Genomic DNA, 15,061 nt, shown 5'->3' on the forward strand with positions numbered 1-15,061 from the left:
TTTTTCGGGGGGAGGGGTACTAGGAATTGAATTCAGGAGCATTCTACCACCGAGCTCCATCCCCAGCTCTTTTTCTTTTTCCTTTTGAGACAGTGTCTCACTAAGGCCCTCACTGAAGCCCTTGGTAAGTTGCTGAGGTTGTCCTCAAATTTATGATCCTCCTGCTTCAGCCTCCTGAGTCACCTTCCCACGTCTGGCTCTACTCTTTCATGTATTGTGTCTGTTGTCATTTTTCCAGATTACCAGGTTTTTTTTAAAGAAGGAGAACATAGAGATGTGTGCTTTCTGTGCTTTCTCATGTAGTAAATGTCATTTTAACCTTCATATATGTGCAGAGGTTGACTATGTATAGAATATTGGACTCAAAACTCATTTCCCTCAGAACTCCACAAGCATCATTCCACTGACATCTATATTTAGAACTGCAGAACAGATTGGCCAATGGCAGTTCAATTCTTATTCCTTTTTAAATAATAACTATTAATTATTAGCTTTATTAACTTAGTGAATTTTTTTCTGTGGTAGAAGAGTCTATAGAACATTTTTACATACATGGACATCAAAACTTATCCTTGAATCCAGTACAATATATCTTTTCCTACAATTCCTACCTAGAATTAGTGAGTTCTTTTGACCAAAGACCTAAAGTATTTCTGTTCTGGAAAACTTCATTTTTCTTTTTTATTAACATGTGTCTTCCATCTGATCTGTTCTCAGTTTGTGAAATTCTGTGATGAATCTATCATAAAATATAGACTTTTGGCCAGTCTTTCATGCTTGTCATCTTTTCTAAAATAATTTTAGTCTTCTTGAGTTTATTTTTTCTCTCAGGAGTCTAAATGAACAATTGAAGTCACTTTTGAATTAAAAACATGTTTTTAGTGTTGTCTTTATTTTTCTACTGAGTGCTACTGACTTTCACTTGTTGAACAGTGTTTTCTTTTTTCTAATGAAATATTCTTATCTTCTCTTTATATTTTCACCTAGACTCTTCATAGACTGCTCTTGAGTCATTAGTCTCTGAATTCCACCAAAAATATTACCAAAGAACTAAAACCAGAAAAAAATTTTTCCATCTGTGTACATTAACTCTTCTTCAGCAAAGATCATTGGCTTGGTTGTTAGTTTTGTTCTCTTTGGGGTTGATGTCACGATTTCCTGATTATCTCAGTTTCTGCATTTCTTTGTTGACAAATGAGAGGCCTCTGCCATCTAAGGATAAACCGAGGTGTGAATTAAACTTTCAAAAGGAGAAAATAAAAAAAGACATGAGCTTTTGACACTGGCATTATTCTTATCTACCCCTATCAGCATCTAGGGAATGAATGATTTTCTGTTAAGGACCTTGACTGAGGACAAGAGGAAGAGATTAATTACGAAGACATAAGAAGAGAGCAAGTTAGAAAACATGTATTAAGCATTATTTGGTAGGAAATGGATAAAGAGAAAGATAAATACTAGCTGGTACTATTCCATATTGTATTTACTCTCAACAAACAACTTAATATGAAGGACATGGTAATATAAAAGTAAGACCCATTCAAATATGTTCAAGTATGATCAAAGAAATAAAACAAGGAGCAATTGAACAGAGGCACTGAAGACTGGCAATTTTTGTTTATTTGATTTTTTATTTGTTTGCTAAAAAAAAATTTTTTTGAAGAATCAGTTTTCCTTGATTTCAATTTGACTAGTATCCATGACAAAGTGTGAGAACCAGGACCATGTATGAATGACTACATACCTTTGTGGAACTGCTTCTAGAATGACGTGGGAGAAGTTCCATTAAAAACTTCTGCTCACAGAGCCTTCCCACGTGATGAGATTTACTTAAGTGATGAAGCTACTTCTCATGTGGTGATCTCCTTCTTTGGGAGCCTCATGTGGGAGCATCAGGGAACACAGAATCACTGAGATCCCACAATCACTGAGCAAAGTGTTTCTGACTTACCAGGTTCCTCACAGCAGCCTTCACGTCCTTGTTCCTCAGGCTGTAAATAATAGGGTTCAGCATGGGGGTCACCACCCCATAAAACAATGAGATGAGCTTGTCTGCCAGGTCCTGCTTGTCGGCCCCCAGGGGGTCCTTGGACTTGGGCTTCCCATACATGAAGAGGATGGTCCCGTAGAAGACAATCACCACTGTGAGGTGGGCAGAGCAGGTGGAGAAGGCCTTTTTCCTCCCCTCTGCAGAGGGAATCCTCAGGATGGTGGCAAGGATGAAGACATAGGAGAAAGAGATGAACAGGACTGGGACTCCCAAGAAGATCACGTTGGCTACCACCATGCTGATCACATTGATGGAGATGTCAGCACAGGCCAACTTCAGGACAGCCAGGATCTCACAGGTGAAGTGGTTGATGACATTGTCTCCACAGAAAGGCAGTCGCATTGCTAAGGATGTCTGCACTGTGGCGGTGATGCTACCAGCTGCCCAGGAGCCTGCAGCCATGGGCACATAGACAGCCTTGCTCATGACCACAGGGTACCTAAGGGGGTTGCAGATGGCCACATAGCGATCAAAGGCCATCATGCTCAGGAGAACACACTCTGTGGCTCCCATGGCAAAGGAGAGAAACATCTGCCCAGCACACGCTGAGAAGGAGATGGTCTTCCTGGGGGTGAGGAAGCTGTCAAGAATGAGGGGGACGGAGGAGGTTGTGTAGCAAATGTCCAGGAAGGAGAGGTTCCCCAGGAAGAAGTACATGGGTGTGTGCAGGTGAGAATCAAGGATGGTCACCAAGATGAGGACACCATTGCCCAACAGAATCACCAGGTACATGAACAGGATGAGCACAAAGAATGTTTTCTCCAGTTTGGGGTGGGCTGACAGTCCCAGGAGAATGAAGCCCATCATGGGGGAGGTCTCATTGGACCTGACCATTGTGCCTCCTATATTATTTGTAGGAACTCAGATGATCAACTTCATGATTTTCTAATGCTCAGAGTGCCCAAGGAGGCAGTGAGAAAACCCCTCCTTGCCAAGCAATTGAAGAACAGCTCTGACAATCTGCAGGAACAAGTTCTCTCTGTTGTTCTAAATAAAATTCAGAGAATTTAATCAATATCTCTTTGATCAAATCTGGCCAATCCAGGGATAAGTCTGAAATGTTTCTTGATTTGATTTAATTTTCCTAGCCACATGCAAGAGAGGCATCAAACATTCATTCAAGTTCTACCACGTGGGCAATTCATTTTATTCAACTTTGGTAAGAAATATTAGACTTCATTTGAATTTTCTCTCTTGTTTCCTGGGACTGGTAGAAAAATCTATTGTTCTTTGTCCTCAATTCCTAAAAGTTCCTGTCTATTAGTACTTTTAGAGCCTGTCTTCCTCCTCTTTTCTAGTTCCTTCTTACAATATGCAGGACTCTGAACCATTCATTTATTCATTTGGTCACTTGTCTAAGTTTTTCTGGGACACATTAAAAGAACTGGCATTTGCCTATGTATGAAATTGTTAAATGCCTTTCATCACTGGGTCTCCTTTTTTCTATATTGATTACTTCGGGATAATTATTATGAGAGATATTTCCTCCTTCAGACAAAATGATTGTATGGATTTCTCATTCTTGGACTTTCCCTTGCACCATTGACATGTCCTTTCCTCTTTCCTAAGAGACCCACCACCCCCCTTGCCAGTTAATCCTCAGGTATGAAGCCAAGGATTAGATGGGTACATGAGAGTGTCTATATTCTTTTAAAAGTGCCCTCTTACCTTTTTAAAACAAATATGTTGATAAAGAAAATCACTTCTCTGAGGCCTGGGGCCTAGAAGACAAAAAGATAGCCAGTCTGTTTGGAAAGCAGCTCCTGAAATGAGTAGAAGTTAAGTTTTCTTGTCTTTGCTCTGTGTTTGGGTAAAATCCACAAAGGATCATTCACTGCATATACAAAGTCATTTAAATCCCACTCTGCTGTTGATTATTCTAGTCCCTGAGGTGATTTAAAGTTTTAATATTGAAGTGACAAAGTTAAGAAACTTTCTATACATTTGGGATTATGTCCCCAAGATCCAATTATTCTGAAGTCCCTCCAGAAATACTTTCTTCTTTCCTTCCCTTCCTTCCTACCCATCTTTATGAAATGTTGGAAAGTGTTAGGAGGAAAGGTCTTCTTGGCCTCATTGGAATAAACCCCCAATCAATAAAAACTCTCATGATAGACCTGGAAGAATGTGAAACCTACTGTACAGGATAAATCCTTGTAGTTCAATATTGTTGGCCATTTCCAAGTTCAAGATCTTAGGACTAGAAAGAAGCAATTGACCTCAAAAGCCCCCTCTTATCTGGCTCTTACCCAATAGATTCTAATCTCCTGCCCTAAAACAGGCCTTTAAAGGACATTAGAAGGGTCATAAACTTATCTGGTCATGGCTCCTGCCATGAGAATTTCATGTGCATAGCTGTGGGATTGAAAAAGACCAGCTGATCACAGAAGTGACAATTTGTTGTTTGAGGTCTTTGCCTGTGTGTGTGTGTGTGTGTGTGTGTGTGTGTGTGTGTGTGTGTAGATCTGTGCTCTGGTTAGAGCATGGCTGTATTGCCACTGAAATCCGGTAACTTCCACTTCTAAGACCAAAAGCTAAGAGCTGTGACCACCCAGGCAGCACTCAGAAGGATCTTCAACTTGGACATGGTTTTCTGATATGTTATAGTTTCTTAATAACATTCTAGTTTTCCCTTTCTCATTGAATTCTAGGGATGGTGAGTGGCACATGTGTTGCGGGTCTCAGTTCACAGATGACTTAGGTACAAGAGAAGCCTGTTTAGCATCAGGAACAAATTTAAAAAGACATGGTCAGTTCCTTCTGCCTCTTCCACAAATGAAACACACTTGTCTTGTGTGTTGGCTTTGAAAAATCTTAGAATCAAATATATGCCAATGAATAGTGGCAAATCATTTAATTATGCCTTGTGTTGAATTTTTTTCCCATGAAATAGACTATACATATAGAAGAATGTAAAAAGCATATGTGTAATGTTTAAGGGAAAATTATAAAATACACATCATGTATTCCTGAATCAGGTTAAGAATTAATGTTCTTGTACCTTACTCAACTGTCATTTTGCTCTTTCTCCCCATTTCAGTCCCTTAGGAGACCCTCTTTACTCCCTGGTCAAATTATATTCTCTTCTTCTCTTTCTTCCAGAGGTGCCCATTCTTCCAGTTTTGTAAAAACTATTTTATGCTAGCTGACTCCTAATAATCCCCATCTCACCCTATGATTCTCATCTCTCATGATCAAATACTACCTGGTACTGCTGGGAAGGACTTTTGTCAACATAATTAAAGTCCCAAGTCAGCTGACTTTAAGATTAGAAGATTATCCAAGTGGGTCTGATCCAATCAGTAAGAAGTCAAATTCAAATCATGGGGAACATTCCACAATGCCATTTATAAGTTTAAAGTTGGAGGAGACCACAAACAGAGACTAAAGAGCTGTCCCAAGGAGCTAAGAATGACCCCTTGGAACAAGCAACAAAGAAACTGAAACCCCCATCCACCAACCACAAGGAACTATACTCCACCAACAATCTGAATGAGCTGGGAAGAGTTTTTTTAAAATTTTATTTAATTTTATTTTTTTCCCCTCAGTACCTAGCCCAACTCACCCAGACTTGCAAAACTGTGAAATAACAATTGGGTGTTGCTTGAAACTGCTAATTTTGGGTCCTTTGTCATGCAACAATAGAAAATTAATGGGCATTCTTTTGATTTCTTTCATGGTTTTACCACCTACAAATACATCAATGAATCAGAAAAATGGAATAACAATTGTAAACCCAGCTTTTTAAGGAAAGGGAAAATTTGCTACTATTTGAGGGAGGACTCATCAGAGAATATAAGCTCAAGGTTTTAATAGTCCCTTCTGGGTAAGTCGAGGACTGTAGTGTGGCCCCACCTGGCCCCTCTTATCCCACTGGTGCCAAATATCATCAGAGGGAGTGAGTTGTTTTATGTTTTCTGCTTCTGACCTCTCAGTTTGGTCCCCTTTCCACTTTTAGGAACAGGTCAAAGCAGAATTTTGTGTGGGGTGGAATGAGTGCTTCAATTAGTTCCAGCAACAAGGCTTAGAGAGAGAAGAGGGAACTTTATCAGTGTATGGTCAAGATAAGGCAAATAAAGGAAAAAAAAATTGGGCCCTGTGTCTGAGGCATTGTATCCTGGAGCTCATCACCATGGGCAGGATGAGTCTCTGGAACACAATCCTTCACAGGCCTGGCTCTGAAACCTGGGGTTCCTCTGGGCTGGGTGCCTTCTCTGTGGGGAAGATGGCCATGATGCTGGATCACCCTTCGCCACGTTGAGGATTCCTTACACTACTCTTATAGTTGGAACCCTGTTTCTTTTAGTTATTTCTTCCTATTTCTTGGTTTAATCCTTTGTTTTGGTGGACCACATTATTTCAAAAAATTTTTTGTTTGTTCTTTTTACTTCTACATGAGAGTAGAATGTGTCTTGACATATTATGCATACATGGAGTATAAATTCCTATTCTTGTGGTTGAACATGATCTAGAGTTACACTGGTCAAGGATTAATATATGAACATAGGAAAGTTATGTCCAATTTATTCTCCTGTCTTTCCCATTCTCATTCCCCCTCCTTTCCCTTCATTCCCCACTGTCTTATCCAATGAACTTGTATTCTTCCCTCCCCCAACTTTTTGTGAGTTAGCATTCACATATCAGAACATTCAGCCTTTGGTTTTTTTGGGATTGGTTTATTTCACTTGGAATGATAGTCTCCAGTTCCATCCATTTTCCAACAAATGCCATAATTTCATTCTTCTTTATGGCTGAATAACATTCCATCATGTATATATACCACATTTTCTGTATCCATTCTTCTGTTGAAGGGCTCATAGTTTGGTTCCATAGCTTAGCTATTGTGAATTGAACTGCTATAAACATTGATGTGGCCATATCACTATAGTATGCTGATTTTAAGTCCTTTAGCTATAAACCAAGGAATGGGATAACTGGATCAAACATGGTTTCATTCCAAGTTTTCTGAGAAATCTGGTGGAGCACATTCTTGAATGTCTTTTTTGAGGAAGTAGAATTGTATACACATTTTTGAGATCTTTTGTTCTGCACATATTTAGATTCAACCCTTGTAAATGGCTGATATTTTGGTGATATATTAGTCAGAATTCTCAGGGAAAATGGATCCAAATAGGATAGGTACACACATACACACACACACACACACACACACACGTTCCCTTTTACTCATCCTTTATATTCTATTCATGCCTTCAACTGATTGGATGAAGCCCACCCATATTGGGGAGGGCAATGTGCCTTAGCATCTCTAGGATTCAAATATTAATTTCATCCACAAACACCTTCCCCAGACATATCCATTAAATGTTTGACTCTTTCATTTCTTCCCCAACCCACCACCACCCAGTGCCCAACTCCTGGACTTGGGTCTGCTGTGAAGCTCAGGAACAAGTGGAAGAGAATGGCCCACACCATTACCTGGACCCCAAGACTCCCAGACACTCCCAGGGGGTGCCCTGGGCACTAGCGGGGAATTCACTCCAGGCAGCTATGCCTCATGTAAGCTCTTGACGTCTTATTGTTTGTGTAACTCTAAGCTCTCTCCAAAATTCTGGAATAAGGAGAAGAAGGAGATTTGGGTATGAAATCAAGGAGGCTAGGTAAAAATTCTGTAGCTCTTAATTTGAATTATATGTATATGTATGAAGGATGTATTTGATCTAAATCTAAATTATTTGATATAAATATAATCATGGTTCACTTAACAAAAGTGTTATATTCTGGGAGATATATTTTTAGGCAAACATCCCGGAGTGTATTTTCACAAACAGATGGCATAGCCCACTACATACGTAACCTATTGCTCTGCCAGAATTGCTCTGGCAAGTAATTTTCCTCCACAAGTAACTCTTGTAGAATTTCCAAAAATTCTTCAGCTGCCTTCACATCAGCACTCGCCTACTCACTGGGTGCTCTCACAGTACGTAATGAATAATGATTCTTGAATTGTTTAGACCACCCAGAGTTAGCAGTAAATTCAGTTATATCTGGGTCCAGTCTTTTCTTTCAACATCACATTTTTGTTTGTTTGTTTGTTTGCTTTGGCCATTATCGTCATGGTGCTGCTGAGAGGAATACACTTCTGTGTCCGGTCTTCAATTCAGGTCATTAGAAACTTCTCCATTTGTGATCAAGACCCTTCACACCTTTTTGTTAATCTCATTGCCTTCCATGAGACAGATCCTTTAATAGCCTCTGTCGCTTCATTCTTATTCTTCAAGAGCATAGCTTTGGTGGAATAAGATGTGCCTAACTGCTGAGCAATAACTGTTATGATCTGAACTTAATCAATACAGATTATAGGTTATTAAATATTAATAGTAGGATAATAGGATTATGTGTTATAGAAAAAACAATATTAAGTTGTTTCTAAGATGTTAAAAATTGTTCTTCTGTATTTCAAATGCCCACAAATGTGCTCAGACCCAGGATGTGGTTATCTGTTTTTGCTCTGTAACTGCTTTCTCAGCCCTTGTATCCTGCTTGCTTGCCGGTACCTATGTTTTCGAGGATGTGGTTTTTTCCCCTTATGCACCCCATAGAACTCTAACCCAGCACTGTTCCTGGAAGAGACAATTCAGGTCCTGCAGGGGAGCAGTTACCAGCTGGCTAAATTAAAACAAAAACTCTCTAATTTGGGCAAAGTTCGTAAAACTCTCTAATTTGGGCAAAGTGTTTTCTAAGCAATCAGCCCACAAGGTAACCATCACTGATTTTTCACCCTCATAGTCCTTAATCGTTTTTCACTTTATTTACGGGTTATTCATTTGACAAGGTCTCCAACTGGGAATATTGGCCACAGTTTTTGTAAGCTTGGGGCCATGATGAGTAAAACAACATGAGATAAAATTAAACACAAGACAAAATGATGCACTACAGAGACACTGGAAACATGAAATGTATGACCTGCTGCCACTGTAACATGGTATACTATTTTACAGTAAACTTCTTTGATAAGCAGAGAATGCTCTAAAATAACAATAGAAAGTATAGTTTAGTAAGTACTTAAGTTAGTAACATGGTCATTGCATTTATTATTATTTTCAAGAAGTATATTCATACATAATTGTATGTGCTATACTTTTACACGATTGGCAGTGCAATAGTTTGTTATACCAGCATCACCATAGACATGTGAATAGTGCATTGTACTATTATGTTACAACTGCCATGATGTCACTAGGCAATAAAAATTTTTCAGCTCCATTATAATCTTATGAACTAATGTCAGATGTGATACATTGTTAAATGAAACATTATGTGACACATGGATATATATATATATATATATATATATATATATATATATATATATATTTATATATTTCTTTTTCCCCCTTCTCAGCTCATTTCACTGAGAAATCCTAGAAACCATGCCAAACTCAATAGCACCTGTAGCACCCAGATTATGGCTTCTAAATAACATTCCCCACTAAAGGAAGCAAGAATTCCTAGAGAAAATGGCTATTTCCAGGTCGCAGAGGAAGTGTGATGTTGAGCATGGAACATCTTGACATACCTGAGATCAGGGAAGTCATCAAAGATATCACAGCCATGCACAGGTCTCAGGAGCCATGAGCTCATGCCTGCACTTGCATTGACTACTCCCAGGTCTCCAGATCTAATCACCGATTTATGGAAAACACCGACACGGACACCACAGAACTGCAGTCAGCAAAACACAGCCATGGGAAATTACCAGTATCCTATAGTGGGAAATGAATTCTTCCCAAAAAATCTAACTTGAAAGATATGTTAGTGGTGGAAAAAAAAACATAAAGGAAAAGAAAAAAAGAAGAGAGAAAGAGACTAAAAGAGACTAATCATAATGTGTGGTTTTATTTGGAAGCTGATTCAATTGAATAAATTGATACAAGACATTTTTGGACATACAAATGCTGGCTGATTAATGAGCTCAAGGAGTCATTGTGAGGTTTTAGATGAGATGATGGTAAATTATTTATATTTTTATAACAATACCAGTTAATTTTAGAGATAAATTCTGAAATATTTAAATATGAAATATATGATTACCTGGGATTTGCTTCACAATAATCCAGGAAAGGGAAAAAACGATCCAAAGGGGTATGGATACAGGAAATGAATACTTAAGGATTATTCTTTCTACTTTTCTATAGGATTAAGTCTTTCCATTAAATAAAAGAAAACAACATTTCCCCCAAACTTAGCTCATGTACTGAGGCCTCTATTTCTGCTGTCATGTGGGTGTGGATCTTTCCATGCATTTGCTTTAGCGTCTATCACTGCAGACCACTTTCTTTTCTTTGCTAGGCTCATGGCCACACTAGTCCTTTACATGGTGTCTCTGTTCAAGGGCCCTATGAGAGCTAAGAGATGTCTTCATCTCCAAATTCCAGATTGTTTGGAGAGAAAATGTGATTATTCCAGTTTGGGTCAAATTTCCTTATTATTATTACTGTGGGGAGCCACATTGAGTTACCACGCCTTCCAGTCCTGAGTCCCCTCCATCCCCCATCGCAAGGCCAGTCTTTTCAATAGGCGTACCCCTGGGTTGAGCTACACTCACCTATTCTTTTGTAATTCCACCCCTTTGCCCTGTTTGGGATAGAATGTTCCATGGAAACACACTCTGTGTGTCCCCTTCTCTTGCGCTGCCTTTGGGTGTGGCCTTCCAAGATGTCAGTTAACCTGCTGACAGCAGACTTCAGGAAGCTAGATTCAACCCCCTGAAACCTGATCCATTGCCTCATTTGAATGGCTTCCCCCCCATAAAAGGGTTCAGCACGTGCTCTCTCTCTCTCTCTCTCTCTCTCTCTCTCTCTCTCTCTCTCTCTCTCTCCCTTTCTGCAGACCCCTAAGGTCAGAAGAGCCCTCACAGGACCCTAAGAAAAAGGTATCTCTGTCTCTTGTGAGATTATTTCACACAGCCCAGTTCACCTGGGTGACCCTGAGTGTTTTAGTCATGAGAAACTCGACATATTACTATTGTTATTTTGCTACTAGGAATTGAACCAGGGGCTCTCTACCACTTAGCTACATCTCCAGTCCTTTCATATTATTTAGTTTTTAAATTTTCTATTTTTATTTTTTGAGACAGAGACTCTCTAAGTTGCCCATGCTGGCTTCAAACTTGCAATCCTCCAATTTCCCGAGTGGCTGGAACTATAGGCATGTGCCACCTCACCCAGCTATGGGTCAAATCTCTAATTACCTAAGGTCAGGGGAATGAACAGGACTGTCTTTCAGCTGATACTATGGGAGAGTACATCCTGCCTCAGGAAGAACTTTCTAGCTAGTGTACCACAGGCTGCAAATGTGCCAAGCTCAGAGTCTCCCTGGAGTGACCAAGCCAGTGACCTAAACCCCCAGGAGAATTGCCTTTAGTCAAGAGTAGACTCATCCATGTATCTCAGAATGCCATACACACCCCATTATTTTCTCTGTCTTTCATGGGAAAAGATTGGAGTGTATGAAACTAAGGAGGAGAGCAGGATGCAGATGGAAAGCAGATTTCAGAGAAATTATCTATAATATAAAACAAGTTTCAAGATGATAACCATAGTAAATAGGGAAGTTGGAAACTAACCAAGGTGTGTTGCAAAGTTCTGAGGCTAATAGCACTATACTGCCTCATCCAACTATTCGGGCATGGTTTTTGTCAAGTATTGCCAGGGTCCATAGATTCTGAAAAGTGAACATAACATGCAGGTTGAGTGTTGAAGTTTTCATGGTGCCACAGTTCAGATTCCCCAGGAAGCAGACCTGAGACATATCACAGTACTGGGGGTCAACATGTGGAAAGGAAGGGAGCATGCCCATGGGCAAGCCAGCTCAACTAATTCTACTCTTTAGCTAATTCCCAAAGATGACAGACTCTGGACCTCTTCTCAGCTGCATGGTTCAGCCTGTCAGGTTTCCCACAGCCCTCAGTGAGCTACCTTGCTCCAGGCCAGGGTTCCATCCCCTGCTTATCTCCTTTTGCCATCTGCCATTCAGCTTCCCTCGGATTGCAGGCTCTCTTCTTCCCCTAGGGGTCCATCCCTCAACTCTCCAGGCTAGAGGACCAGACTATGTACATAAATGAGACCTACTGAGGGCGGGAAACCAAGCTTGAACTGAATGCCAGCTATGGCTCTCCCAGGCTGGGTTTCTCCACATGGGTACTATAGGATGTCTCTACTTGCTCTCAGAGGAAATGCCCTACATGGATTCTACCTGGTCCCAACTCCTCAGAGTCCCAGGAAAAGGAAAAAGACCAACTTCTTTTTTATCACCAAGCTCAGGCCCATCTCCAAGAAGAGATATAATATGAAGACATGTAATCACATCTAATATGAAAACAATTTTTTATACTACGTTGTAAATATAGAATATGACTCAAAACAATGTCCTAAAGCTTTGATTCAGGCTCTCTTCAGGGCCTCCTTTCAAGAGCAGGATTTTGGCTTTACTTTCTGAAGCACAAAGTTTGTCACCCCCAGGCTGATCACATTGATGGAGATGTCAGCACAGGCCAATTTTAGGACTCCTAGCTTAGAAAAAGGAGCAATCTACTCCCAAAAGAGAATTCAGGCTTGCACAATAGAGAAATCAGAACCCATCTGAGAAGCACTCATCCTTCAAGGCACACTCCCATCAGCTTTTAGGTTTCATCATGTTCATCGTGTCCAGTAGGAACAAAGCATTACATATGCAATTCGACTTTCTGGTCATTGCTCTTCACATGTGTCTTCTCTGGGGAACATATTCTTCTGAGATTCACAGATGAAAGCAGCCAAGAGGCACAGAAGTGTGGGAAGATCTGTCCTCCAACCATCACTGGGTAACGTGCTTCTGAAACACCACCAGGTTCCTCACAGCAGCCTTCACGTCCTTGTTCCTCAGGCTGTAGATGATGGGGTTCAGCATGGGGGTTACCACCCCATAAAACAATGAGATGAGCTTGTCTGCCAGGTCCTGCTTGTCGGCCCCCAGAGGATCCTTAGACTTGGGCTTCCCATACATGAAGAGGATGGTCCCATAGAAGACAATCACCACTGTGAGGTGGGCAGAGCAGGTGGAGAAGGCCTTTTTCCTCCCCTCAGCAGAGGGGATCCTCAGGATGGTGGCAAGGATGAAGACATAGGAGAAAGAGATGAACAGGACTGGGATCCCCAGAAAGATCACATTAGTCACCCCCATGCTGATCACATTGATGGAGATGTCAGCACAGGCCAACTTCAGGACAGCCAGGATCTCACAGGTGAAGTGGTTGATGACACTGTCCCCACAGAAAGGCAAACTCATTGCAAGGGATGTTTGAACCATGGAGGCAGCACTCCCTGCTGCCCAGGAGATGACAGCCATGGGCATGTAGGCAGCCTTGCTCATGACCACAGGGTACCTAAGGGGGTTGCAGATGGCCACATAGCGATCAAAGGCCATCATGCTCAGGAGAACACACTCTGTGGCTCCCATGGCAAAGGAGAGAAACATCTGCACAGCACACGCTGAGAAGGAGATGGTCTTCCTGGGGGTGAGGAAGCTGTCAAGAATGAGGGGGACGGAGGAGGTCGTGTAGCAGATGTCCAGGAAGGAGAGGTTCCCCAGGAAGAAGTACATGGGTGTGTGCAGGTGGGAGTCAAGGAGGGTCACCAAGATGAGGACACCATTGCCCAACAGAATCACCAGGTACATGAGCAGGATGAGCACAAAGAATGTTTTCTCCAGCTTTGGGTGGGCTGATAGGCCCAGGAGAACAAACTCTGACACAGATCCTGTCTGGTTGGTGGTTTCCATGGTGTGTCTTCTCTATCAACTGAAGAATATACCTAGAGGTCCAAGCTCAATACTCTTCACTTTGCAAATGGCCAAGGCACCTGTTCTGGAATTCCAGTCTGGCTAAGTGCCAAAAAAATCATCTGAAAACCCACAATATTTACATCTTCCAAGACTTAGGAGCAACAAAATCAGATATAGTTTTGGGGCCATAAGACATAAAATTTACAAAGTTTAAATTGATGATTCTGATAATTTAATGCATTTGATTATTGACAAAGACAGATAAAAGCAGCCAAGAGGCACAGAACTGTGGGAAGATCTGTCCTCCAGACATGGTAACATGGTTCTGAAACACCACCAGGTTCCTCACAGCAGATTCAGTGTTCTGTATGGTACTTTATCTCTTTAATCAAATGACTTTAAATTTACTTCATGCTCTCCCACTTTGTTCCAGATATTAATGACATTAGTTGTAAATCCTCACTTTATGTTTATGTCATCTTTCCATATTATTATTATTATTATAGAAAATGCTCCTGTTTTTCTCAAGATCTTCCTTCTCATAGACAAACACCAACCACAGTACTTTCGATCTATCTATCCATCCATCCACCCATTACTTTATTCATCGTTTCTGAACATCTATACACCAAAATACTTCTTGATCAGCCAGTATGTGGATACGGCAATTTTTATGAGGATCAGAGGTAAGTCATGGCCCAGGGTTAAATGGGCTCAGAACCTGAAAGGGAAGAAAATCATAAGGATTCAGTAGAGATCAGAGTATCCTAAAGGGCAACCTGGGTATTGGCAGGAACAGGGGTCATAGAAGGCTTTCTTGGTGTTGTAGAATCCAAATAGGTCTTAAAGGAAAGGGAAGATTAGACATAATCTAAAGAAAGTGGAGAGGTTTGCAAGGTGACTTGTGGTTCTGAAAATTCTGTTATATCGTTATAGTTTAAATCTGGCATTTCGTGGAGATATAGAAAGATGACCCCAGAAACCCACAGTGGTCCATAACTCCAGAAATCTCTTAGGCAAATGAAGCAGTACTTAAAACATTTTGTTTTGTTTGTTTGTTCTGTTAAGTTTCATTTTCTTTGGGTGAGTATCCACACAGGAATCGATGGACATATAGTTTTTGTTGTCTTTCGTTTCAGCAGCTAAGTATATCACCCAGACTGAGACTCTGATGCTAACTATACTCCTTGCAAATGGCCAAGGCAAGATCTTGTCCAACCCTCTCTC

At 40.7% G+C, this 15,061-nt stretch overlaps 2 protein-coding genes across 2 annotated transcripts; both read right to left on the minus strand.

Moving 5' to 3' along the window:
- Positions 1-1,924: 1,924 nt before the first annotated feature.
- LOC113175098 (olfactory receptor 13C7-like) lies at positions 1,925-2,884 on the minus strand. Its single transcript, XM_026379263.2, has one exon. It carries the CDS (start codon positions 2,882-2,884, stop codon positions 1,925-1,927), a length of 960 nt encoding a protein of 319 aa, XP_026235048.2.
- Positions 2,885-12,868: 9,984 nt separating this feature from the next.
- LOC113175088 (olfactory receptor 13C7) lies at positions 12,869-13,831 on the minus strand. The gene has a single exon (XM_026379256.2). It carries the CDS (start codon positions 13,829-13,831, stop codon positions 12,869-12,871), a length of 963 nt encoding a protein of 320 aa, XP_026235041.2.
- Positions 13,832-15,061: the final 1,230 nt, after the last annotated feature.

Source organism: Urocitellus parryii, chromosome 4 (assembly GCF_045843805.1).
Source record: "Urocitellus parryii isolate mUroPar1 chromosome 4, mUroPar1.hap1, whole genome shotgun sequence".
In the NCBI taxonomy this organism is placed as follows: domain Eukaryota; kingdom Metazoa; phylum Chordata; class Mammalia; order Rodentia; family Sciuridae; genus Urocitellus; species Urocitellus parryii.